This window comes from Myxine glutinosa, chromosome 6, assembly GCF_964187855.1.
Source record: "Myxine glutinosa chromosome 6, kmMyxGlut1.1, whole genome shotgun sequence".
Lineage (NCBI taxonomy): Eukaryota > Metazoa > Chordata > Myxini > Myxiniformes > Myxinidae > Myxine > Myxine glutinosa.
Genome location: NC_136266.1, coordinates 73,975,528 through 74,001,453, shown reverse-complemented (window position 1 = coordinate 74,001,453; position 25,926 = coordinate 73,975,528). Strand labels below are relative to the sequence as shown.

Below are 25,926 nucleotides of genomic sequence, written 5' to 3'. Positions count from 1 at the left end.
TACCATAAAACATGGTGGTGGCAGCATCATGCTATGGGATGCTTTTCAGTGGCAGTGAATGGGAGACTTGTGAGGATAGATGGAATATTGAATGGAGCTAAATACAGGCAAATCCTCGAGGAGAACCTGCTTCAGAGTGCAAAAGACCTTACACTGCAGCGAAGATTTACGTTCCAATCGGGCAATGGCCCTGAGCATACAGCCAAAGCAACACTGGAATGGCTTAAAAACAAGAACTTGAAAGTAGCCTAGCCAAAACCTCGACTTGAATCCCATTGAGAATGTGTGGAAGACTTGAAGGTTTCTGTTCACCGACGCTCCCCATCCAACTTGAACGAGCTTGAGCAAATCAGCAAGGAAGAATGGGAGAAACTCCCAAATCCAGACGTGCAAAGCTGATACATGTTTGTATCATCTACGCCTCTGAGAGAATTTGGCATAAGAAGCTGAAACTTGAAAATGAGGGCACCTTGAAGTTGTGCAGGTGCAAGTTTCATTTGATTCCATTAAGATTTGGAGAAAAAAGAAACATTTTCCACCCATCGTGGCATTTTCTTCCTTTGGAGGGGAGGGGTATAATTGGGATTATCCGAGCTATATAACCACATTGTATTATATATGCACATAAGCAGTACGCATGTTTGCACTTTATATATGTAACCCGGGTTAATTTTATTTTCGGGAGCGATCGGGGCAGCTGTCTGTTCCATATACACTGCCCAAATAAAGAGATGTGTCAGAAGAGCATATTGCACGCTTGGAACAAGATTCCTCATATGGCAGGTACTCCGCTTTTATTTATAATAATTGTATTTCTGTAGTGCCTTTTGCATAAGGATACAATGTGCTGAATGATATTGCCATTCTCAATTGGCTTGGTTATTTGCAGGAGTTTTCTCCTTAGGGATATTTCTCTGAACATAAATTTTCCAGGTACATTGAGGAAATCATTTTCATTGGTTGATTAATTTGAATAACTTCTTTTATTTTGAGATGTCCTTGCAATTCAGTTGGATAAGAGTTTTGTTTCTTTCTCTCACAGCAGGCATTTGGAGCTCAGAGAGTTGGTGTACCGGTGCCCACCGGAAGGTTTCCATCAGTATACGGTGGCGTTCTTAATCCCGGGTCGCGTGATGCTCGTTTCCAGTCGCAGCTTCCAGATGACTTTCAAGGGTACAGACATGTCGGTCCCCGGTGAGTGTGTCATTTGAAAGAAACGCATTTGTTAAATTTGTAAGTTTCCATGACTTCAACTGTGAGTGTTATTGATTGCTTAATTTTCCTCTTCCAGACTCCCCGTACAACAGCGACTGCAGACCCCTCCAAACTACCCATCTCCATCCGCAATTCAGAGGTCTATATCCATGGAAGGTATGGGCCCAAGTCCTGATCCTCGTTTAAGTGGTCCAAAGGGTCAGCTGTACCGCTTTCCTGGACTTGCCACTTCTCCACAAGGAAATCTTCCAGCTAACTCTCATTTCATTGAGCTCCGACATAATGCTCCTATTTATCGTTTTCGACCTCCATTCCAAGCTATCATGCAACAGCAGCAGCAGGCAGGTGTTATAGATCCCCGGCAAGGTCAGTCCAGGCTTCCAGGACCCACATTTGGACAAGGTTTTAGGCCTGGGCTCAGCCCAACCTTTGAACCAGTGCCATCTCAAACGATTCCAGCCCCCCCAAGGAACATGGAACCTCAGCAAAGACAAATGGTACCGCTGCATCAACAGCAGCAAGCTACAACTATGGTGTCACCACAGCTTATTCAGATGAATCCAGGATTGCAACAGCAGCAGCAGCAGCAGCAGCGAATGCATGGAGATGCTTCCATGAAACATCAACATGGTTTTACTCAGAGGCCACTAACACAGCCACCCTATGCTCCACATCAGCCAGCTAGTGGTGGGTTGCAGCAGCAGCAGCAAATGGGGCAGTTTCGAGAGAGCACAATGGTTCAGCATACAGTTCCGCATAGTCTAACAATGCAACCATCTGCGCAGGCTGGGACGCAGCAGCAGCAATCATCTAGCATGCCAGTTGGGAACAATTTAACATCTGCTCCACAGCAACCAATTTCTGGTAGTGTGGAGCAGAATGAACCGGAGGTGGAAAGTGAAGTGCTTGGGGACAAAGATCTGGATGCCTTAGCACATGTTAAAGGGTTGGGTGATGAGGATGATGATTTGGACAACCTAGCACTTGTTCCAATGGATGAAAAGGTTGGAGATCTTGACAATCTTGATAGCATTGAGACAGCAGATCCTCATTTAGACGATTTGCTGAAAGGTGGCGAGTTTGACCTTCTAGCTTATACAGACCCTGAGCTAGACATGACTGATAAAAAAGACATGTTCAATGAGCAGCTTGGGTTGACTGATTCCATGGATGAAAGAGTTTGTGAGGAAAAGATTGGGAGTGGTTCTCAAAGACAATCTGTAGAACCTTCAAAGTTTTCTCCATTCGTTGTGAAGGAAGAAAGCCCTAAAAATCTTGAAGATTGCAAACATTTACAACAGGATGTTTATCCAAGAGAAAGCTGTCGTGTTGATGAATCTTCTGGAGGCAGTGTTGAGAAGCTCAGTGACAATGGGAATGGCCCACATGAAGTGGTACGAGCCAGTGTGATTAGTAAAGATGAAGTGCTACAGAAACCTTCTGTACCTTGTGAAAACATCCCCTTTCCATCAGTGACAAGCTCTGTAATATCTGCGACAGCTTCAGTTACTTCCGGCCCACTCACAATGAAAAACTCTTCAAATATTGTGCCTTCATCAATTGGAGTTGAAAGCACAGCAGTTGCTGGCCAAATGGATGCAAGCCAGCCCGTGAGTAAAGCTATCCCTGCAAGTGTGGTAACGGCATCACAGGCAGTGAGCTCTGGTATGCTTTCGGGAAATAGGTCACATGTTGGCCATTTGCAAGCTACTACTTCACCACACTTATCAGCCTCTCCAGGAGATGTGCATCACTTTGCTGTTTCCAAATTGTACCAGCAAGACCTCAGCAGTTCCCCATCAACTACAAGTCCACATCACCAACCAGGGTTGTTGACTCCTCAGCAAATCCCAATGAGGAATCCTAGTCTAGCCTTGGGTTCCCCAGTTCCAGCACATCTCAATTTGGGCTCTCCACCACCATCTGTACAGCAGATGGCAGTCGGCTCCCCAGTCACATTGGTAACGGGATCGCCGGCCAGTCAGCAATCAACTGTAGGCTCCCCAGCAAGCATGCACTGCTTTGCGATGGCATCCCCTCACCCTTCGGTAGGTTCTCCTCATGGTCCATTGAGCTCACCCACAAGCCACAAGCAAATGCTGCAGCAGATGGGCTGCCATGTGAGTGGGCAACAAGGACCTCCTCAGGAAGTTGTGTTCCTTGCTGGTCTGCACTCGTCTCCTTCGAGCCAACAAGTCGGGACTCCCACTAGGGTATCTCCAGGACCTGAGCAACCTGTTTATGCTCCCACACATTTACCACCAGCTGCCCAGCCATCAGGGCAGAAAGAAAAAGCATTGCTTTTGGAGGAGCAACCTCTTCTGTTGCAGGATCTGCTGGAGCAAGAGAAGCAAGAACAGCAGCGACAGCAGATGCAGGCCCTGGTGCAGCAGCAGCAGCAGCAGCAGCAGCAGCAGCAACAGCAGCAACAGCAGCAACAGCAGCAACAGCAGCAACAGCAGCAGCAACGTTCTGGGGGAGTTCCTATATTTTCTGATATTGGTAGGTCTTGTTGCAAGTATCTCGCAAAAAAAATTTTAACAGTTTTTTTTTCTTCACCTTTCAAAAAAACCTCTCATGATTGCAATAATTGAAAAGCCATATATGATCATTTTCTTGTTTGTTTTTTCATTACAGACTTAGATAAATTTCCAACAGATGATATTACTGACCCCATTGCCAAAGCAAAAATGGTGGCATTGAAAGGAATCAACAAAGTCATGGCTCAAGTTCCATCAATAGCCATGAGCAGGTGAGATCATTATTTTTGAAACTACCCTTTAGTTTTTTCCTATGTTTCTAAGTTTTCCTCCAAGTTGTTTAATCCATACAAGTTGTTTTTCCTCCTGAAAGTCATCATATTGAGTGAATAACATAGAACTCTATTGTAGGCGATTGTATAGTCGGGGTGCTGTGTACTCAGATACGGGAGCCCAGCCCGGGGCCAGGTGTGTTCCTACCCCGGGGTAGGAACATACTTGAAGCATGCAGAAACCAGAGACTGGGCCACGGTGCCGGGAGCCCTGGGCCACGGTTCTGGGAGCTCTGGGCCATGGTGCCAGGACCCTTGGGCCATGACACTGGAAACCTGGAGTCGCCATGCTGGGGGCTGTGGTGCTGGGAGCTATGGTGCCGGGGACCCAGAGCCATGGTCTGGGCCATGGTGCCGTGGGCCCGGCATTGGGGCGCGGCACCGAGAGCGTGGCACCTGGTGACCCGGCCCATAACACAGTGTCAGGGTGCTATACTGGGGGGATGAGGGGCTGGGGTGTGGTGGCCCATGGCGCAGCGCCAGGACTCTAGCGGCTCAACTACATCACTGTGAAACTAATATGAGTTTTGTGTTTTCAAAGGCCCCAGTTCCCATTCATGGCACAGCGCATGAGAAGGCATGGCTTTGAGCCTAACCCAGGCGTTCTGCAGCAAGTGGTAAGGCACAAGAACTGGCGACAGCCACACATTCGTTGTATTAAGGTTTGATTATTGGTGCATTTTTCTGTTGAAGTCTTACTGCGAGGGTGACAAGCTTGCTGGTCAAGGACTTGGCAAAATGGGAATCTGTCTGGAGGAGGTGAAATCCAGATATCAGGGTTCATGGGCTGTTCTTTTTCTCATTTCCTTCCATTCCCATCTTGCTTCTCCATGACACACCAGTGTTGCATGCTTATACAAATAATTTTGACACGAATGATAAGCCAATCAATTATGTGGCTTTCTCCAAATACGGTCGAAGTATTGACAATGATTACTTTGGAGATCCATTAACAGGAATTGTTTTCCTAAAAAATGGTGAGGGAGAGCAATGGTTAAAAATGCTTTTGTTCTGTGCACAGAAAGTGAAGTGGCACTTAATTAATTGCCTTTGTGCTTTTGATATTGAATCAACATCTTTGATGTTGATGAATGTTGGATTATTTTCATTATTATTTTCATTTTCAAATTTATTTGAAATAAATTTCAAATATTAAATAAAATATAAATTAAATAAAATAAAATATAAAATTCAAATTCAATATTATTTTCAAATTATTATTTTCAAAATATCATTTTGAGAGTTATTTGTTTTCCACAATTACTCTCTTCACCTGCACTGTCTGTATCCCGCCCCACCTTTTAGAGTGGACCAGGCCTCATGACGATTTCCAGACCTGCACTTCCAAACCTTGCTGGGGGCATAAGTTAGTATCCCTAACTCTATGTATATATTTGTTTTTATGTGTATGCATCTGTATGCTTTAGGCATGGTGCGAGTTGAACAAAATGTACGCGCAAAATCAACGTAGGGTTGGGTGCATGTTTGCAGTTGTCACTGTCTGTCTACAAGATATTAGTCTCAAATGTACACATATCACATCTGTCAGAATATACCTGAAGCTGCAGAAAATAGAGAGGGCTGCGTTAAAAAGTGGCATTCGTACTTTTGTGCCATACTCCTTACAGAGAGTTGGTTCTGCTGAAGCAGTTTCCTGGCTCAGGTTGAAATTCTGAATTTGTCATTTCTCTGATGCAGGATACTTGACTGAGAGTTCAGGAAGTGCAGGAATTTATTCCCAAGTGATTGGCTGACATTGTTAAAATTGGGCTGATTGACCTGTGGGCCACAGTGCAGCAGCTGACACAGCTTGTTTTCGGTGGGCGATTCTGTCTTTCACAAGCTACGTCCACTGCAGAATGCATGTTAAGCCTGAAGTACTTTTTTTAACTATGAAAATCTTATTTCCTGGCTGCCAAAATCTTCGTAAAATGTGTAATGTATCGGGTGGATGTGTGGGAGGCACTCCATATTTGTCAGAGCTCTTGCAGCAATTGCTAGTGTGAGGCAAGTGTTAATTGTCACTATTCCAGGTGTGTGTTGTTGGTTGTCATCTCCATATGTAGATTTAAGGAGGTGGAACAGAGCCCTCTCAGATCTCGAAGTATCCCCCTTCGTATTTATATGTTTGTATACACACAGATATTTTTGTTCTCCTCCTCTTCCATTTGTAAGGGGTCCCCCGGGATTAAAATTATGGGATGCAATTTAAACTCAACATTTATATTCGTTCAAGCTTAAACTGAGCGGTTAAAACGGCAACTATTTTCGGGATCAAGACGTGCTTTTAGGAGCACACTTTAATCGTGTGCAGATTGTATGTTCTATGTTCCTGGATTGGTTCTGGGTTTTGTGAATGACACCGTATGCACTTCCTGCTCGGAAGGGATCGACTGGGTTCTCATGAGAACCAATAAGGCTCTTGCCAATAAGGTGGGATACTATATGGACAAAAGGTATTTTGAATTAAACACTATCAAAGTATTTCATACATTTTCACTGGTTGCTAGGATACAGGGCAGAATGTAGAAACATACTAACAGAATCATAAGACTTAAAAATAAACAGATATATAATTAAATAATCACTAGCGGTTACCGATCAAAAATATTTTTGAAAAACCGTGAATAGGCGAAGGACAGGGCTGCAAATATAGAAGCAGGTCAAAATGTATGAACCGCGAATATGTGGGGTCCGCGATTGTTGGAACCGCGAATGTCGGGGTCCGACAGTATAAATATATGCATACAAGCGAGTTACACATGCGACGCATGCATGGGAGGCCAGATACAAACAGAGAAGGCGGAAATGGAGAATGATAAATCATGAAACAATAAATTCTATCTTTCTGTGACACCTTCAGTCGAATGACAGGCATGGACAGCCAGTTCACGAATGACTTGGGCAAAACATTTGGAGGGGGGAATACTTGTTAATGACTTTGAAGGGGAGGGCTGCTGAATTGGGAGGGAAGAAGGATGCAGAATTGGAATTGGAATTGGAGTTGGAGGGTGAGTGGTGGAGGAGGAACAATGCGGACTTGAAGAAGAAGAAAGCGATTGAGGACTCAAAGTCACATTTTACATTACTAGTGGGGTCACCCGTGGGAATCCCACGGACATGGAGGTGTATCGTTTTGATCGGTGCAGCCGTTTTTGCGGTACACGGGCCAATAACATTTGTTAGTCCAAACCTGAAAATGCTGGAGACCAAAGCTGAAATTGGAAAAACAATATAGCCTATTTTACTCCAGGGGGTGTGTCAGGATTGCCCACCCAAAATTTCGTTGTGATTGGTTCAGCCGTTTTTGCGGTACCTGGGAACGGACGGATGGACATTTGGTGAATTATAGTAAGATGCGGAATTTCTACGCGTCCCTGCCATTATGCTGTCAGGAGACATTCCTGTCAAACGCTTTCAATATTTCTCAACATATTGGAAACGAATTCCCTTACAACAGCCTTGTGAAACTAGGGGGGGTGGGAGTGCACGTTTGAGTGTGTTCGTTTATGTCCACTGAAATATTTTTCAAATGCAAAACACCCGTCTCTTAGATAATTGTATCTGGTCGAGAACATCTTGAAGAACCTCCCACACTCCCTTCAATCCCACTCCTCCCTCCAGGTCTTTAAAACAGCTGTTTACCACCATCTCATATCTTCCCCCATCCAAAACCATGATCTTTTATACCCCCATTAATCCACCCCAAACCATCTCCTTCAAATTCCCTGTTTTCTTTCCTGAAAGTTCCTGTGGTGTCCATCTTGTATTTTCCATGTACACTGCCCCTCTCTCTTACACATCTCCCGATGTCCCTGTTCCCTACTGTTGTTGTGCTTCCCTCTCTTGCCCCATCATGTCTCCCACTTCCTTTCTTGTATGTTCTGTGTGTTAGCTCGTATGTGGGCCTTTTTTGTATACTAAATCGAGGCTCGTGAAAGAGCTAACATTTACTTCACAAACAAATCAACCAGACAAACAAAATATATAAAAAGAGGGAGCGGAAGACAAGATGGAGAGAGAAGGGGAAGCACACAAACACAACATTTGAGAGCAGGGAGATGTGTGGGAGGGAGAGGGCTTGGGGGGAGGAGGCGTGGGAAGGGGGGGGGGGGGGGTGGTGGGAGAAGTATAAAACACAAGGACACCAAGGACTTCCAGGACAGAAGTTGGTATTTCAAAAAAGTGGATTTGGGGTGAAATTAGTGCGTGTAGAAAAGATCAAGGTTTTGGATGGGTTAAGATAAGAGATGGTGGTGAACAGCTGTTTTAAAGACCTGGAGGGAGGAGTGGGATTGAAGAGAGTGAGGGAGTTTGTTCCAGAGGCGGGAGAAAAGAGGAATGAAGGAGTGAAGGTGAGCAGAGTCTTGATTTTGGCAGTTTAAATATAAGAGGGTTGCAGGCAGATCTTGTGCGACCTGTAGGAATATTTGGGGGACAGAGCCCAGAGAGAGCTGGGGGGGCAAGGCCAGAGAGGAGTCGGTAGAAGACGGAAAGACCACCAACCTGCCTGCAGTGAGTGAGTGAAAGGCCCTTGGAGTTAGCTTCATCGCGGGAGATTCCAATGATTCTGAATGCTTTGGTTTCAACAGCGTGAAGACGAGCTAGGTGTGAGGCAGGAGCACCAGCCCAGAGGGGAGAGCAGTATTCCATTGAGCTGCGGATGGAAGCCTTATATGTGGTTTAGGAGCTCAGGTGTGCCAAGGAAGGACTTCGCACGACGGAGGATGCCCAGTCGGCGACTGGCTTTGGAGGCCAGATTTGAAATGTGGTTTTCCTAGGAAAGATCATGGCAGATAGTGAGACCCAAAAGCTTGAGTGACAGAACTTCTTGGAGAGGATTATTCAGAAAGTGAATGGGAGGGTTGTCCAGTCGGTCTTTTCGGAGAGACATCGTAAGAGTGTGAGATTTGTCAGGATTGAAAGACATGTTCCACTTGTTTGCCCAGTCTATGATTTTGTCCAGGTCTGCAGAGAGTGAGGAGGCTGCAGACTGCCGATCTGAGGGATGAGGAATGGAGCGACAGAGAGTACAGTCATCAGCAAAAAGATAGAGAGGATTTTCAAGAGAGTCAGAGAGATCATTGATGAAGACCAGAAAAAGCACAGGGCCCAGAACACTGCCTTGGGGAACTCCAGCCTGAACAGGAAGAGCAGATGAGAGAAACCCATTCAGGGCCACACGTTGACTACGACTAGAGAGGAAGTCCGCCAGCCATGCGTTGAGATTTCCATCGATACCAAAAGAGGAGAGTTTGGTGAGCAGAGTGGGGTGCCAGACCATATCGAAGGCACATGATATGTCAAGGGAGACAGCTCTAATTTCCTGTTTGGCATTGAGGGCCTCCATCCATTGTTGAGAAAGCAGAAGCAGCATGTCCAGAGTCGAGTGATCAGGTCTGAAACCAAATTGATGATCAGAGATCAAGCCATTAGAGAAGAGGAAAGATTTCATATCTGAAACAATGATGGATTCCATGACTTTGCTGATAATTGGGAGAAGGCTGATTGGTCTGTAGTTGCTCGGATCTGTTTTTGCACCTTTTTTGTGCAAAGCGGTGATGTTGGCTGATTTCCAAGCAGATGGCAGATGACCTTGAGCAAAAGAGAGGGTGAAGAGAACAGAGAGAGGGAGTGAAAGAGCGGAAGAACAGGATTTTAGGACCCGTGGGCTGATGCCGTCAGGTCCAGTTGCAGAATCAGAGTCGAGGGTTGACAGAAACTTTTTCACCTTGTCAAGAGGAAAGGACACAGAGTCCAGGAGCAGCTGGGTACGGTGGGTACAGAGAGGGATGGGTTTGGGACACAAGATTTAGAGCAAGATTTCGGGCTTCAAGCAATTCAGGACACAGGATTTATTGCCTTGACTTCGTATGCAAAAAGTCAACCTTTTAATCACCCCACGCATAAGAATATATATTATAAGTAAGACGACAAACGAACTTGTTTTATTTTTTTGTAGATATATTGTCACATGGAAGACAATCACCCAATTTCCACAAAAGCAATCAGTGCCTCCTCTGACACACGCTGGAGCTGATTAATAAATTAACTCTAAGGAATAGCCAGCCAAATTTTCATGGATATTCCCACGAGACGCGATGCCGACAAGATTACGTCGCCCCCTCCAAATGCAGACTAAAAAGGCATTGTTTGCAAGTAGGGAATTACCCAATTTATTCCTCCCAGAAAAATCTAATTGTACCGCAAAACCATCAATGTGGCAAAATGACGGGAATTGCGAAAGCACACACACAGCCTAAAAAACCAATTAATTATTTTACTAAACAAACACATGGGACGAAATTGAAAAGACACACGTATTAAACAAGTGACTGAATAGAACAAATGAACGACCTCCTCTAGGCTCAAACACATGCAGTCAACCATTCACTCAGAGAACCAGGGCAAAGGATAAAATGTCCAGGGCATGATAAAGCTCACGTATGACCAAGAAGATGCAGGCAAGCCTTCTTCTGAGTAAGGAGTGCAGGAAGGGCAGAGCATCCTTGGATGCCACGAGGCATTCAGAATCACGACAAGCCCCCAAGAGCTCCCGATCAACGCACGCACAGACAGGATGGAGGAGAGCACCCAAGAGTAAAGACGATGAAAATACCCCCATGCTCACCTTTTATTAATATCCTGCCTTCACCGCAAGTTCCAGAAAATGTGCGGTGCGACTCCATATGACGGTGGCAAACAAAAGGGGGTTCCCCACGGTCCAGAGCCTATCCGCAGACCGACTGACAACTTTTAAGGATGGGAGAACCTCCTTGTATTGGCCGTTGGTCTAGTCTGTGATGTTTGGACAGCCATGGAGATGGGAGAGTTTCCGTATATGGATGGAGTAGGGCAGAACCATTCCCTATGGTGGGGAGCAGAGCCTTTACCACTCGCTAGTCACTCCTCATGGCTGGTGGCCATGGGCAGTACTGCGTGGTAGCCACTGACTCGGTTCTCGGCCGATTCGACATGGAGAACACGTGGACGGAACCTCCTTAATCCCTCGAACATCTAGATTCTAGATGGAGTCTCAGCCCATCTCTCTCTTCGGAGATATGCCAGACAACTTAATTATATCACCGATTCTTATACACGGTTCAAAATGTTCAAGGAATGTGAACAATTTTGGTCTAAGGCCTTATCAAACTAAAGACCCAGCCTCCTCTCTCCACCTCCCACCTGTCCCCTTTCAATTAACATAATTTGTACCTCGTTTTCATTTCACCTTTTATTGGCATGTCTTGGACTATTTAAAGTTTTCCAAAAACAGTTTTTTTTCTTCTATTTTTGTCAATTGGAATAAACCTCACATCCACTTCATTTCACATCACCTCCATCTCACATCCAATTTTTTGAGATATTTGGCTAAAATGCTCAACCAAACTGAATCTTATCTGTAAAAAGCTGTGAAGGTTAATAACCTTTTTATAATTGCTTTATTCCGAAGAATATGTAGCTGCGATTCTTTAATTGTCTGATCAGTGTTAGTGGTATGAGTAATTGGTTCAATGCAAAGATTTCACTGCAACTTGCCATTAAATTATTCAATTGTCATCCAACTGCATGTTGAATGATTACAACAAAGTGTGTGCTTTCTTATATCATCTCACAGGTGATGTGGAGGTACGGAAGTATAAGGAGTGGCTTCATCACACCCAGGCCCTCCTCCAGATGCAGCAGAAGTTTCTGGAGGAGCAGATCGGTGCCCATCGCAAATCCAAAAAGGCTCTGTCAGCCAAACAACGAACCGCCAAAAAAGCTGGCCGAGAGTTCCCTGCGAAAGATGCAGAGCAACTGAAACACGTGATAGAGCAACAAAGCATGGTGCAGAAACAGCTGGAGCAGGTGTGTGATCCTTGTCTTTTGCACGAAGCACATGTAAGTTTGATGAACTACTTTCGCTGTTTATGAATGCCTTTAAGGACTCTGAGTCAAGAGATTTCTGAGTCAAAAGATTTATCAATAGTGCACATAACTTTTCCCTGGCTTTAAGGGGAGGTTTATCAACTTTACAGCTCAACTTAGTACTTCATTCCAAAGCATTGAAATGTCGGTATGATGGATGTTATGGATAGGATGCTGGTTGATATATATATTTTGTATGCAGAGTCGAGGTTCGTGTGAGAGCTAGAACACTGAACGGATCGACAAGATGAAACAGAACAAAAGGATCAGTAGAGAGAAAGAATGGATGGAGGGACACCAACAGCAGGGTTGAAGGACAAAATAGAGGGGAAACTTCGACAAACAATGGGTGTGGGGAGGAATGAGGGGCAGGAAAGGACACATTGGGTGGATAAGAAGGATACAGAATGAAACTCTCAGGAAGGAAAAACTGGAAATTTGGAGGGAACTTGGCTTTGGGTGGTGGGTTAACGAGGGTAGGGAATATCATGGTCTTGGATTGGGGATGATCTTAGATAGTGGTGAACAGATGTTTTGAAGACCTGGAGGGAAGAATGATATTGAAGAGGTATGGTAGTGGGTTTGTGGTGACCAGGCAAGACTGGTATCCCAGGGGGTTGTGGATTTGCATCTGGTCATGTGCAGCTGTATGAGGGATTTTGAATTAATTAAATTGATATATGTGGGAAAATTACATGCCCAGACCAGGAATCGAACCCAGGTCCTCTGGAAAACCGTACCAGTGCTCTGCCATCTGAGCGACCCTTACCGAGCATGCAATTTTCCCACACATATGATTGCCACCCTCTTTCCGTCAATGCTTCCGGGGCACTCGCTGCCAACCATAGGAGTACCAACGGCCTGAACACGAGAGGGTCTTCCTCCAATGGGGGGGACAAATGCATGTCGTCTATTTGGCACTTATAACGGTTTGGCAGAGCACTGGTACAGTTTACCAGAGGACCTGAGTTCGATTCCTGGTCTGGGCATGTAATTTTCCCACATATATCAATTTAATTATTTAATCCTGTTCATTAATGTAATTTTTTGGAATTAAGTTCCTCTGCCTGGACTCGTCTCGGAAGAATTCATATGCCTTTGTCAGTTGTCAATAAGCACCAAACTGGCTCATTGCTGACATTCAGGGAGGAGGTAATCTACCTGTCTTGCCATTTCACACATTGTGGCTGACATAATATACTGCTTCAAAGAAATATTTAGGTTGGCCTGTTTAGCATTCTATTTTTTTTTCTCAAATATTCTGAGCACATGTCATCTGAGATTAAAATGCCATATACTGTTGATTTGTCTCCTAATGCCTTCGTCCTGTAAATATGTACAAATTCTTCTTTGAGCCCAAGATCACTCTATTTAAACTGAAAAGTGAATATTCCTTAATCTTAAAAATTTAATTGTTTGTTTAATTGTAATTGTTTAAGAATTTGATTGTTTGCCATCAATCAACTGATATTTAATAGCAAAAGCAAACTTGCATAACTTTGCCAATTTTATGGCAACAAAGCTGTATTTAAAAAGTCATATCTTGCTTGAATGTGGTGATTTAAAAAAAAAAAAAATTTTTTTACAGGTACGGAAACAGCAGAAGGAACACGCAGAACTCATTGAGGAATTTCGAATAAAACAGCAGCAAGTACACCAGAGCACTGGCCTTCCTGCTGCAGCAGGAACACCTGACATTCCTGGATCATTGTCCATGGTACCCTTGGGTCATGGTATGGTACCTAGTCAGCAACTAAGGCTTGGCCCTGTCTTTCCTACGCAACATCCTGGAGTAGGTGTGAGACACCTGTCAGGGCTTGGGACAATGGGGCCTGCTGGTCAGTTGATGAAAGGAACTGAGCACCCACTGGAAGGACCTCTTCGGCCAGGTCCACTTGTTCCACCGAGTGCATCACCCATGGAGCATGGATTTCGGGCAGGTATGGGTGCTATGACACCCACCCACGCTGTTGGACCTCGGGCTCTTGGACCACTTCAGCAGCAGCCTGCTATGGGTCTGATTGGGCCTGCACAAGGGCAGCAGCATCCTAATCTTAGTCCTGTGAGGCTGGGGCAAGGCCAGCAGCCTGGTATGGGACCTCTGGGTCCTGGACAACCAATTATTAGATCAGTTGGACAACATCTGCAGAGCAGTGGAGCAATTGGGCATGGGCAGCCGTTTGTCACGCCAATGGGAAATATGACACCTGGGCACCCATCAGCTCTGCAAAATGAGGGTCTCATGGAGGGTGGACAGCAGCTTTCCAATATTTCAAAGGCAGGTAGTGCACCTGCTGAATACCAAGGGGTCATTGGCTTTGGGCAGCAGCAACGTCATATCGCAATGAGAGGATCTGTGTATCAAGTTCCAGAGCAGCAGTCAGTTGTAAAACATCAGGTGTCTGTGGTTCATGGACCTCAGCAAGGGATGGAAACGGTCACACTCGAACATCAAGCCAGTATTGAGCATCAACGAAATTTACTTAATCACAATGTAATGAAAATGGGGCAGCAGCCAAATATGGGGGGTATTGTGCAAGTACATCAAGAAATGGGCCTTATAGAAGCAATGCCATCTGGTCAACAGCCACACATAAAGGCTGTTAGGAATGTGAGGCCCTTGGGTGGAGTAGGTCCTGATCAACAGATAATTGTAGGACCTATGAGGCATTTGTCACCAATGACCCCTGGGCAGCAACCTCGAATATGTCCCACAAGCCACATGATGTCTGGTGCCCCAGGCCAACAGCTTGGGATGAGACAGTTAGGACCCATTCACACACAGCATCAACCTTTATCTAATATGGGGGCAACAGGATCATTGAGAAATGTTAGCCCAGCAGGGCTTGGCCAACGTATGGGAGTAGGACCCAAACCTAGTCTGGGAACTATATCTCAAAGTCACCAAGGCAACGTGCCTTTTGCGACCACCTCAGTGTCTGGTCCTATAGTGCCCCGACAGCAGGTTTGCGTCAGCAATGCAGAATCTACAGAACATCCGGGACTCAGACAGCAATCAATACCCGAGGCCACTATATTTTCAGAAAGCACCTTAAATCACGTTTCTCGTACTTCTTGTAATGTGGTTCAACCTTCCCCACTGACAAACATCTCAGAGCAATCAGCACGTTCTCAAGGAAACCAAGTGGAACGTGCATTTTGTACTGATTCAAAGACGACCCCTCTAAATCTTGAAAATAAGATAGTTATGATGTCATCAATGCAATCCATAGATAAAGAGGTCCAAGAATCTCCGAGCAATGGAGATAAAATTGTGGACAAGATTGTGAAACCAGAACATATTCGAGATGCATCCTGTATCTTTTCACAAGAAAACAATCATTTATCTGAAATCTCAAACCTTCAAAATCCTGCTCATGCAATTGATATGCAGAAAGCAGAAAGACCAAGTTCTTGTGGTCTCTCAGAGCCAACATTTCCTTTGCTTTCTGCTGTGTGTCCAGCTGCTGGGCAAAATGACAACAGCCATAATTCGGCGGTCACTCCCACGTCCAAAGATTCTCAACACTGCAGTGATTCTGGAATGTTAAAGAGTCCAGGAGATGCAACTCTTGTGAAAGATGGTCAAGAAAGCCCTGTGTTGAACAAAGAGTCTCAAGGAATGCCAAGGAACATTGGAGCAGGAATGTTGGCCTCGTATGAAAGTAGGATATCTCCAAACAAGCTGCTGGACTCTGAGCACACTGCAGCTAATTGGTTACAGTCAAATGTGCTTGGCCGACCAAGTCAAAAAGCCGAGTTAAACGTCATCAGGCAGGCTAATACTAGTGGGCAAATTGCAGCACACAATCAACAAGTCTTACCTGGATCTGGGGGACACTTTGTCAGTCGATCTGCAGGTGGACAAATAGGTGAGAGGCTCCAAAGCCCCACAGATCAAGGAATGCACCCTGGAGGCAATGAAAATGTGAGGAACATGCCACACTTTCCACAGCCTGGTGCTGTCTCAGGATTTCAGATGCCAACCTCTCAGCATGGCACATTTAACGCCTCACACCTGCAATCTATGGCAAACTATGCACTAAATCCTGCTCCTAATCATGTTCCACAGGGTACACAATCATTTTATCGACCTGGCTTGCCAAGAGATGGGTCTGCACTTGGTACCCCTGGCCTTCCTGTTCACCATGGTGCCTTGCACAGGCCTCCCTTTCCTATAGGCACATCCTTTCTAGGACAGCTGCCCAGACCTCCCCTTGCAGGCCAGCCTCAGTGTCCACGTGAAAGAGGCCCATTGCCTTTGCCTCCCAACTATCCAGGTTCTGGATCTTCCCTGATACAACTGTATTCCAACATTATTCCAGAGGAAAAGGGAAAGAAGAAGAGGACGAGAAGAAAAAAGAAGGATGAAGAGCCAGCCGCAGTTCCATTATCCCCTCTTGCTTCCAGCATTCCCAGTACCCCGGGTAGCAACACCAGCATTCCTGGTACTCCTACAACTCCAGGAACACCGATAAACCTTGACTATGGAGGCTTCTCATTGCCTGGCCAAAACTGTAGTCGTGGTATTCCTCAGTCACCTGGAGAACGAAATGGGCAGCAAGTTGTGGCAATGATACCACATAATTCTCCTGGACGACTCTTGGGCCCACCATGTGAAAGAGTGATCATTCCCAATGTACAAATGCAGGCCTCTGGTGCATTTCCTGTGCCTGGGGACAGGCCATGCAACAATCGGGGCCTATTGGAAGGCTTTTCGAACCAAGCACGACTAAAAATTGAGCAAGGGGAGGGTTGGAATTATGAAGATGGGCAGAGGCTTCATCAGCGTTCCGCTGATGTAGAACACAGCAGTGTCACCATGCCACACAATGAAGTGTCCAGTCCATCAGAAATAATACAATCATTGAAGGGAGTTCCAGCCAGTCAATTTGATCACTCGAGTCTACCAGGAGGAGCTATCTCAGCCCAGAAGAGCCCCATCCAAACAGTGTATCTGGGAGATAGTTCAGAACTTAAGCCAGAATCCGGGAATGAGCTGCTGAAGAAGTTGCTCCAGGCACGGCATGTGAGGATGCAGCATGTACATGGACAACCCAGCCAGGTAGCCCCAGAAGCTATTCGTACATCCCAGTCTCACCCGCCAGCCAGTGGCAAGCATCCGGCAATAATATCTGCACAGCCATCTCAGCAACAGCTGCATCATGCTGTCATTGCTCAGATGGAAGGTCCTGATCGCAAGCCGGATTTCATGGAGGTAATTGGGCAAATACAGCAGACAGTTTGAATTCAGCAATGTTTAAACGTTTATCGATAGGCTGCACCAATCTGTACATGGAAATGTCTTTTTACGTACGTTATGCATCCTTTTTCACATTCTTTAACCCTATTGCGATTGTGGCTTTGCCTTTTTTTCTTGTTTTGTTTGTTTGTTTGATTTTGGCAGATTCCATTATCTGTTTTTTGGTGGTTGGGAGGGATGGGCTGGGAATAGAGGTTGACTTATGGAGGTTAAATCTAACCTTTTGTGTACTTAACCTTAGAATTGTTTATCTGCATGCCTGTTTTTTGCATGAATAATTTTAGACGCTCATCATGCCTTTTATATCCTAAAGGCTTTCATTAAATTTTAATTGAATGGTTTGGGAATCGCTGTTTTCTCGGAATAGAACATGTACAGACAGACCAACATTGCAGCAATGAATATCTTACCAGCCAGCACCAGGGCCTGTGGCATGTTTTGAGAAAACGGACTGATTAATGTGATATATAATTTTGGGGGGAAAAGCCACACAGTGACTGTACCTTACTAAAATGAATGATTGTTTTAAGGCCATTTTTCCCCACTAGAGCGGGGGTTGGCCTTGCGGGGCCCCATGCCAATCATGGTTCCCTGTTTGAGGCAATGTTTTTATGGCCGGGTGCCCTTCCTGACGCCAAACCTTAGTCGCCTCTTACGATGTGCAGGGATACAGTGTACCTATTCTAAATTGGGGTACACACTGGGATCATTCTTCCCAGCAAACTGGTACTCAATTTGCCAACCTTGGAAGGATGACAGGCTGAGTCAACCTCCCTGGCGTTAATTCAGCGATTGACCAGGATTCAAACTCAGGATCCTCGGATCCCAAGCCTGCGCCCGAACCGCTAAGCCAACACCAAGCTTGTACCTTACTAAAATGGTGCATTTAATAATCTGTTGTATTATGCGAACTGTGCTGCCTGTTCATTTGTTAGTCTGTTTCCCGTGTCCGGCGGGCACTTCCCGCATTACATTTGAAAAGCTACGAACACAGTAAAAGTTCAATATTTCAACCAGAAGAAGAGCATGATACCAAACGAGATACATCTTAAACGAATAAATTCAACATAGAATTGGTTTGTTTTACATTGTGTTAAGATATGACCAGTGGGTTATCACAAAGTTTAACAAACCATGTCAGCGTTGTTAATAACAGTAGCCTATACTCAAAGTCTTTAAACAAAGTTTGCCAGTGCAAGGTGATGATTTAATTAAAGGAAAACCTACATTTACCATTGTGACCTAAAAATAACATTTAATAATAAACTTCCGAGGTCTAAAATGAACTTAAATTTAATTATAAGTGGACTCGATGACGTTATTCGTTAAGAGTTAAATCGTCTGCTCCCAGTCGAGGAGGTTGGCGTTTCAAACCCCGGCCAAGTAATGAGTTATATCAAACTTTTAAAATGTGTTGCTTGACGCTCAACATTTAAGAAGAATAGTGCAGAGACATACAGTGCCTTCAGAAGGTATTCACACCCCTTGAGTTTTTTCACAGTTTGAATTTAAAATGGATTATAGCTCGTTCCATATTCTTTCAATTTCCTAATGATGGAGCTCACTGTGCTCTTGGGAACTTTCAACACTCTAGAAATTGTTTTGTACCCTTCCACAGATCTATGCCTCCTCACAATTCTATCTGAGAGTTCTTCGGACAGTTCATTGAACTTAATGGTAGAGTTTCTGCTCTGACATGCATTGTCAACTGTGGGACCTTATATAGAAAGGTGTTTCTTTCTAAATCATGTTCAATTAACTGAATTAGCCCCATGTTGACTCCAATCAAGTGGTAGAGACATTTCAAGGATGATTAATGGAAATTGGATGCACCTGAGCTCAATTTGGAGTGTCATAGCAAAGGGGTTGAATACTATTGACTCAAGACATTTCTGCTTTTTATTTTTTATTATTTTGTAAAATTTTCTAAAAACAAAATTCCGCTTTGACATTATGGGGTATTATGTGTAGATCAGTGGCAAAAAAATCTCAATTTAATCCAATTTAAAATTGGGCTGCAACACAACAAATTATGAAAAAGTCAAGGGGCATGAATACTTTCTGAAGGCACTGTATAGAGGCAGAGGTTACAGAGAGGGTGAAAGGAGGGAGTGGAGGGAGAGTGAGAAGTGGAAGGTAAAAGGAGAAGGGGGAAGGGGGAGGTAAGAAGCCTCCTGTATCCATCATGTCCACCCCATGTGTGCTTTCCTGCCCCCCATTCCTACCCACCTCATTGTTTGTCCAAGTCTCCTTCTATTCTGTCCTTCAACTCTGCTGTTGGTGTCTCTTCCCCTTGCCCCTCCCCCCCACCCCTCCGCCACTCTTTTTGTCCTATTGCGTCCTGATCAGTTCAATGTTCTAGCTCTTCCACGAGCCTTGCCTCTGTTTAATGGGCTGAATGGTCTCTTTCTGTGTTGAAATTACTTGGAAAACCAGGAAAGGGGGAGAGCAACACCTCACCACACATTGCTATACACTCCAGGTGGGAGGGGTGTGAGGATGGTGGCCGGAGTGAGAGACAAAGGAGGGGAGCGAAGAATGGGGGGTTGGGAAGAGTGACACCTCAAACATTGGGTGAAATTTTTTTCAAAGAGTAAATGAATTAAAATATTATTACAATATTTTCTAATTCTCTCTTGAACTCAGAATTCACTGTAATCCTCCCATTACGTTAATCTTTCTTTTAATTTGATCTTTAATTTATTTTATTTTGCCTTCCTAATTCCGGATGATTTCCCCACGGAGAACCCAGCCGTAGCCGCGGGAGCCTTTGCGGCAAGCCATCTGGTTAATTATTTTAGTTGCACTCAATGAAGTTACACCTTTGGCACATTCCTTAATCTTTTCTTCACCCAGTAGAAATGGCCGCACAGTCGAAAAATCTTTGAAAATTTCATATTTTCTTGTGTGAATATGGAGATGGAGGGATCACAGCCTTGCTTCCTTAAAGTAAATAGGCTTTGTTATAAGAATCGTTAATTGTCCCCCGTCGCACCGCAGAGCAAAAGGGGGACTATGGTTTTCCCCTCCGTCTGTGCGTGCGGACGTGCGTGCGTAAGCGAAGGACCGAATTCTAATTTGGTATGTGGGTGCAACTAGGCATATGGAAGAAGCCTATTGAAATTTAGGTCGCCACGTCCTAATCCAAGATGGCTGTCACCATATCTAAACCTTGTGAGTGCGATATCTTGAAAAGTAAATGTCTGAACCTTGTGAGCGAAATATCTTGAAAAATAAACGAACTGCTAACTTCTAATCTGGTGTGTGGGTGTATCTAGGTATAAGGAAGAACGCCATTGAAAATTGGGTCGCCACGTCAAAATCCAAGATGGCCGCCACCATATATATGTCTGATCCTTGTGAGCGAAATATCTTGAAAAATAAACGAACTACTAACTTCTAATCTGGTGTGTGGGTGTATCTACGCATAAGGAAGAACACTATTGCAAATTGGGTCGCCACGCCAAACTCCAAGATTGCCGTCTTGCGTCTTCCACTTTGTCAACTCACATCACTTCACCGACGGGGGACCTAGGCGTAACGCTTGTTTCTTTAAATTTTCAGATTTCACTCCAGATGTCAACCCTTAATTAGTCCACATGTTCTGATCCTCAAAAGTGAAAAAAAATTCGATTATTTACTTTGACTGTGAGAGTACATCGTGGTTCCAAGGCAAGGCATTTTTGAGCAGGCCGAAACAAAGTGGCACCTTAAGACCCCTGCAAGGGGAAAGCAGACCCCTGCAAGGGTAAGCCTTTTTTTTTTCATGCTAATCTCCCCGTTAATTGTCCCCTGTCGAACCGCGGAGCGAAAGGGGGACTATGGTTTTCTCCTCCGTCCGTGCGTGCGTCCGTCCGTGCGTGCGTGCGTGCGTACGTGCACTGCAATATCTTTATAAAAGTAAGCGAAGGACCAAATTCTAATTTGGTGTGTGGGTGCAACTAGGCATATGGAAGAACCCTATTGAAAATTAGGTCGCCACGTCAAAATCCAAGATGGCTGTCACCATATCTAAACCTTGTGAGCGCGATATCTTGAAAAGTAAATGTCTGAACCTTATGAGCAGAATATCTTGAAAAATAAATGAACTACTAACTTCTAATCCGATGTGTGGGTGTATTGAGGCATAAGGAAGAACGCCATTGAAAATTGGGTCGCCACGTCAAAATCCAAGATGGCCGCCACCATATATATGTCTGAACCTTGTGAGCGAAATATCTTGAAAAATAAACGAACTACTAACTTCTAATCTGGTGTGTGGGTGTATCTACGCATAAGGAAGAATGCTTTGGAAAATTGGGTCGCCACGTCAAAATCCAAGATGGCCGCCTTGCGTCTTCCACTTTGTCAACTCATCACTTCACCGACGGGGGGGCCTTGGCATAACGCTTGTTATCTTTACGTGAGGGGTATTTAAATTTAAATACCCAGTTTTCATTCATGCAAAGTTTTGGGCCGCTACGTTTCATGGTTTTGGAGTTATGGAGGAGATGCACACTGACACACACACACACACACACACACACACACACACACACACACACACAGACATTTATTTTATTTTCGATTGCGAACCATGGTGTCTGTCCATGTGTTTTGTATATCTCCTGTGTACGGAGGCCGCTTCCTGTGCTGCATTTGAAAAGCTCAACATTCACTTTTTAAATGACGGGAGAACAGGCATGAATAATGCTGAGGCCAAATTATATTTCACAAGCAGTATATTTTGTCCTCTTTTTAGACAAAAACTTCCACCACCCGATGTTTCACCACCATTTTGCGGTGGGTGGTATATGTAGTTCAGAACTTTGGCTCTGAGTGAAACCAGGAGTACAACACAATTAACCTTCTTAAAGTCTATGAAATAATTTATAATGATAGATTAACTTAAACTGTTCCTGTCATTGGGGATGGGTGCTCTTGCTTGCATTAACTAAGACAATTCTCACCATGTGTGCATATGTGTGTTCACATCTGAAAAACCATAGAAAGAAATAGGGCCAATCTCCACCAGATTTTGCATACGAGGTAGTGGTACATGGGCAAAAATTAAGGAAATAAATACCCGTCCGTCCCCCCCTCACGTGGAAGGGGGGGGGAGATTACTTACAATTTTCGCCTGTACATGTGCCACAGTGCAGGTGGTTTGCTGACCCCCTGCTGCAGATGGGGGTATTATTAGCCACGGCACAAAATATATTTGCCCCGCCATCCCCCCTCCCACCCATCTCCCCTTCGCCTCCCCCAGGCTGCTCCTGGAGGGAGCATGTGTTTCTAGTTCATGAAATATGAGTTTCGCTGACAGACGTGCCATGCAAAAACAAAGACAAAGAACCGTTCTGTGACGCTTTCAGTTGTGCCTTTATTGTCCTTTGCCATTAAGTGTCAAGGAGGAGGAAGCAACTCGTGGGATGGAAAGTTGGAAGGAGAGAAAATACCTGAGCCTGAAGCTGAACCGGAACATAGACAGCGCAAGGGCCAGAAAGGAACGGGCAAGGGATTGCCCCGGAAGAAGAGAAAGAAGGACGAAGACGTTAAATGGAAATCTTATGGAAGCACAGATGCCTTGATGTCCCAATTGAAACAGGTGAGATTAGAATATCACTCGTTAGAGTGCATGCCTCTGCCAGGCTGAACAGTTTATGTTTTATATCCTACGTATAGGTTGGATTTGGATCCTGTCCTGAACCAAAATCTAATCAGCTTGTTATTATCACCTAACCAGCTCATCCACCTAGTTTTGTCATACGTCATCCACAATTGTTTGAAATATCATGCTATATATCGTTTTTGGCCCTGTCACTCAATGGTGAAGAATCAATTAATAATTTAAAAAGCCAACGTATCTGGATCCGGATTCGGATCTTCACCAACATTGAATCAATTCGTCCTCGTCACACACCCAACCTGTCCACCAAGTTTCATCCGAATCCATCTCAAACTTTTTGAGATATCCTGCTATATATCAGTTTTAGCCCTATCACTCAATGGTGAAGAACCACTTAAAAAAATTATATGATCTGGATCCAGATTCGAATCTTCACCAAAATTGAAGCAATTTTTCCTTATCCCACACCCAACCTGAACACCAAGTTTCAACTGAATCCATGTACAGTTTTTTGATATATTGTGCTATATACCATTTTTTGCCCTTTTAATGGTGAAGAATCACTTTTTAAAATCTCAGTGCCAGATCTGTATTTTCACCAAACTCTAATCTTTTCGTCCGTGTGACATACCCAACCTCTCCACCAAATTTCGTCTAAATCCGTCTCCAACTTTTTGAGACTCCTGTTCACAAATAAACAGACAAACGAGAAGGCATCAGGCGATAGCCTGACAGGTATGTCAAAAATCAAGAGAACCTTTACCTTCGAACATTGTTTGTCATTTTGACAATGTCTTTCCCACCAGTGGCTCAGGAACGATTTATATCAATGAAATGGATTTATCCTCAAATTTTCAATTTTCCTTGCTGACCACCATGTCTTTCCGCACCAGATATTAAGAGAGATAGAGCCAAAAATGTGTTTTATGCAAATGATGTCACTGCCACCTTGACCTTTGACATATATATATATATATATATATATATATATATATATATATATAGTCAAATCACATTGACAGCCTCACTTCTTTCCTTCGGAATCCTCTAGTAAAGTTTGACGAAGATAGCTGAAAGGGTTCGCAAGTTATACTCACAGACAAACATACATAGAAATGAGACAGACTGACATTTGACGAAAATTTTCAATTTTTGGCAGAACAAACATACATACAAACAAAAAGGCATCAGGTGGGAGGTAGCCTGACAGGTATAACGAAAATTGTCGCTATCACCATGACCTTTGGCCTGTATAGTCAAAAAACAATGACAGCCTCACTTTTGTCCTTCGGAATCCTCTTGTAAAGGTTGACGAAGATGGCTGAAGGCATTCGCGAGTTATCACACTCGCGGACAAACATTCATACAAATGAGACAGACAATCATTGACAATCGTCAATCAATCAGACATTTTCCAAAAAAAAAAAAAATTTTTTCATTATAACAATCAAACAAACAGGGGTGAAAACATAACCCCCATCCACCTTCGGTGGCAGACGTAAATATAGTTTCGGTTTATATTAAATCCACACTGTTGAAACTCCACATTGGTAATGTTTTAAGCAACACTTTTTCTTTTTCTTTTTTTTACAATCACCTCTTCACGCAGACATACTGTATACAGTCTTAGCGCTAATCATTTCCCCCCACCCCCCACCCCAACCCCATATGTCATCCCCATCCCCCATGCCCCTACTCCTGAAGCAATTGGCACTCTTGCCTCTGGTAGAGCCCAGCATTGAGGTCAATCTCGGGTTATTTCCTCCATACGGCTCTCACCAACTTAACGGAGAAAGCCGCCTGAAGGGAACCTTTGGGAAGGCGGTGCTTGAAGGTGTACAGGATTATTATTCTGAACTAATTTTCAAGGTGAGCCAACATATTACGCTGCTGTATGGGATTAATCCCAATCAGCTATTGCCAGCACGACTCTTGAGGTTTTTTTTTTTTTTTTTTTGCTTTTGCTTTCATTCCACATCAATGGTCACAATTTCATTCTTTCCACCTTGTAGCAGACAAACTTAAGCAACCCACCGACACCTCCGGCATCTCTTCCACCAACACCTCCACCACCTGGGACTCGCCAGAAGATGCTGAATGGTTTTGCCACAGCTGAGGAGCTGGCAGGTACAAGACCCTCCACCCCCTCATTCCCTTGTGAAAATTTATCTGTTTTTGTATGCAAAATTGAGGCTCATGGAGGAGCTAAAACATGGAACGAGACAGAAAAAGCACACAGTGGAAAGAGTGGAAACACACCAACATGTGGGTGGAGGTATACTTGGAAGAAGAAGAAGGGGCACGGGGAAGAATCAGAGAGTAGGGGGAGGGGAGGAATATGCAGGAGATGAATAGGCCTACACTGAATACAAGCTTAAACGAGGGGGGGGGGGGGGGGGAATTGTGGATGATCGAGAAATCCAAACGAGAAATTGTGGATGAAGCAATAATGGAACAGAAAAAGGAAAGGAGGATGGAGGGAGATTGAGGGTTATTGGGGTAGAAAATATCATAAGTTAGGGTGGGATATGATCTGAGGATGCATGGGTGAAACTGCTTCCACTCGTATTTTTGTAACAACCTATACGGAGGTTTCCTTATTTTCATCATCAGGAAAGAATGCCGCGATTTTTGGGAATTGAGGTGCTATTCCGATATGCTGATTGATTATTTATCCGTGTTGCTTCGTGTCGAAGTAATCTTACCCAAAAGCGTCCAACCACATTTGGGTGATCAGATGTCCGCCAGGCAGGAGAACGTCTGTCTGTGTCGGTAAATACGGAAATAGCATCCATTGTTGAAGTTTCATATCACCCTTCCCTCCTATGAATTTCATGGGAAATACCGAAGTTCTTCCTGAGTTTTTTTTCACTTCCTGAGTTTTTCTCAACTTACTATTTTATCATCTTTGAAATCGGATCAGCGCTATGGTTCCTTTGACAAATCTAAGCATTTTATTTTTATTTCGCATAATTTACGAGTTTACTATCTATATTCTTTCATTGAAAATATCACGTGATCTGTGAGGCTTCTGCTTCTTTTGGCGTCGTGCAACTTTTGGATTCAATCTGTGACATGTATCTGTGGTGTTTTGTGATTTATTTGTGGTATTTTACC

General features: G+C 44.3%; 1 protein-coding gene across 1 annotated transcript in view; it reads left to right on the top strand.

Annotated features, from left to right (window-relative positions):
- Positions 1-25,926, top strand: part of LOC137429979 (histone-lysine N-methyltransferase 2C) — a 304,487-nt gene that overhangs the window by 239,756 nt on the left and 38,805 nt on the right. Inside the window, exons 36-45 of the mRNA XM_068120407.2 lie at positions 1,043-1,194; positions 1,292-3,717; positions 3,853-3,967; positions 4,569-4,644; positions 5,333-5,393; positions 11,646-11,878; positions 13,527-17,156; positions 22,585-22,788; positions 24,514-24,678; positions 24,822-24,936. Of these exons, the coding sequence (XP_067976508.2) occupies positions 1,043-1,194; positions 1,292-3,717; positions 3,853-3,967; positions 4,569-4,644; positions 5,333-5,393; positions 11,646-11,878; positions 13,527-17,156; positions 22,585-22,788; positions 24,514-24,678; positions 24,822-24,936 (7,177 nt within the window). The remainder of the gene's footprint in view (positions 1-1,042; positions 1,195-1,291; positions 3,718-3,852; positions 3,968-4,568; positions 4,645-5,332; positions 5,394-11,645; positions 11,879-13,526; positions 17,157-22,584; positions 22,789-24,513; positions 24,679-24,821; positions 24,937-25,926) is intronic.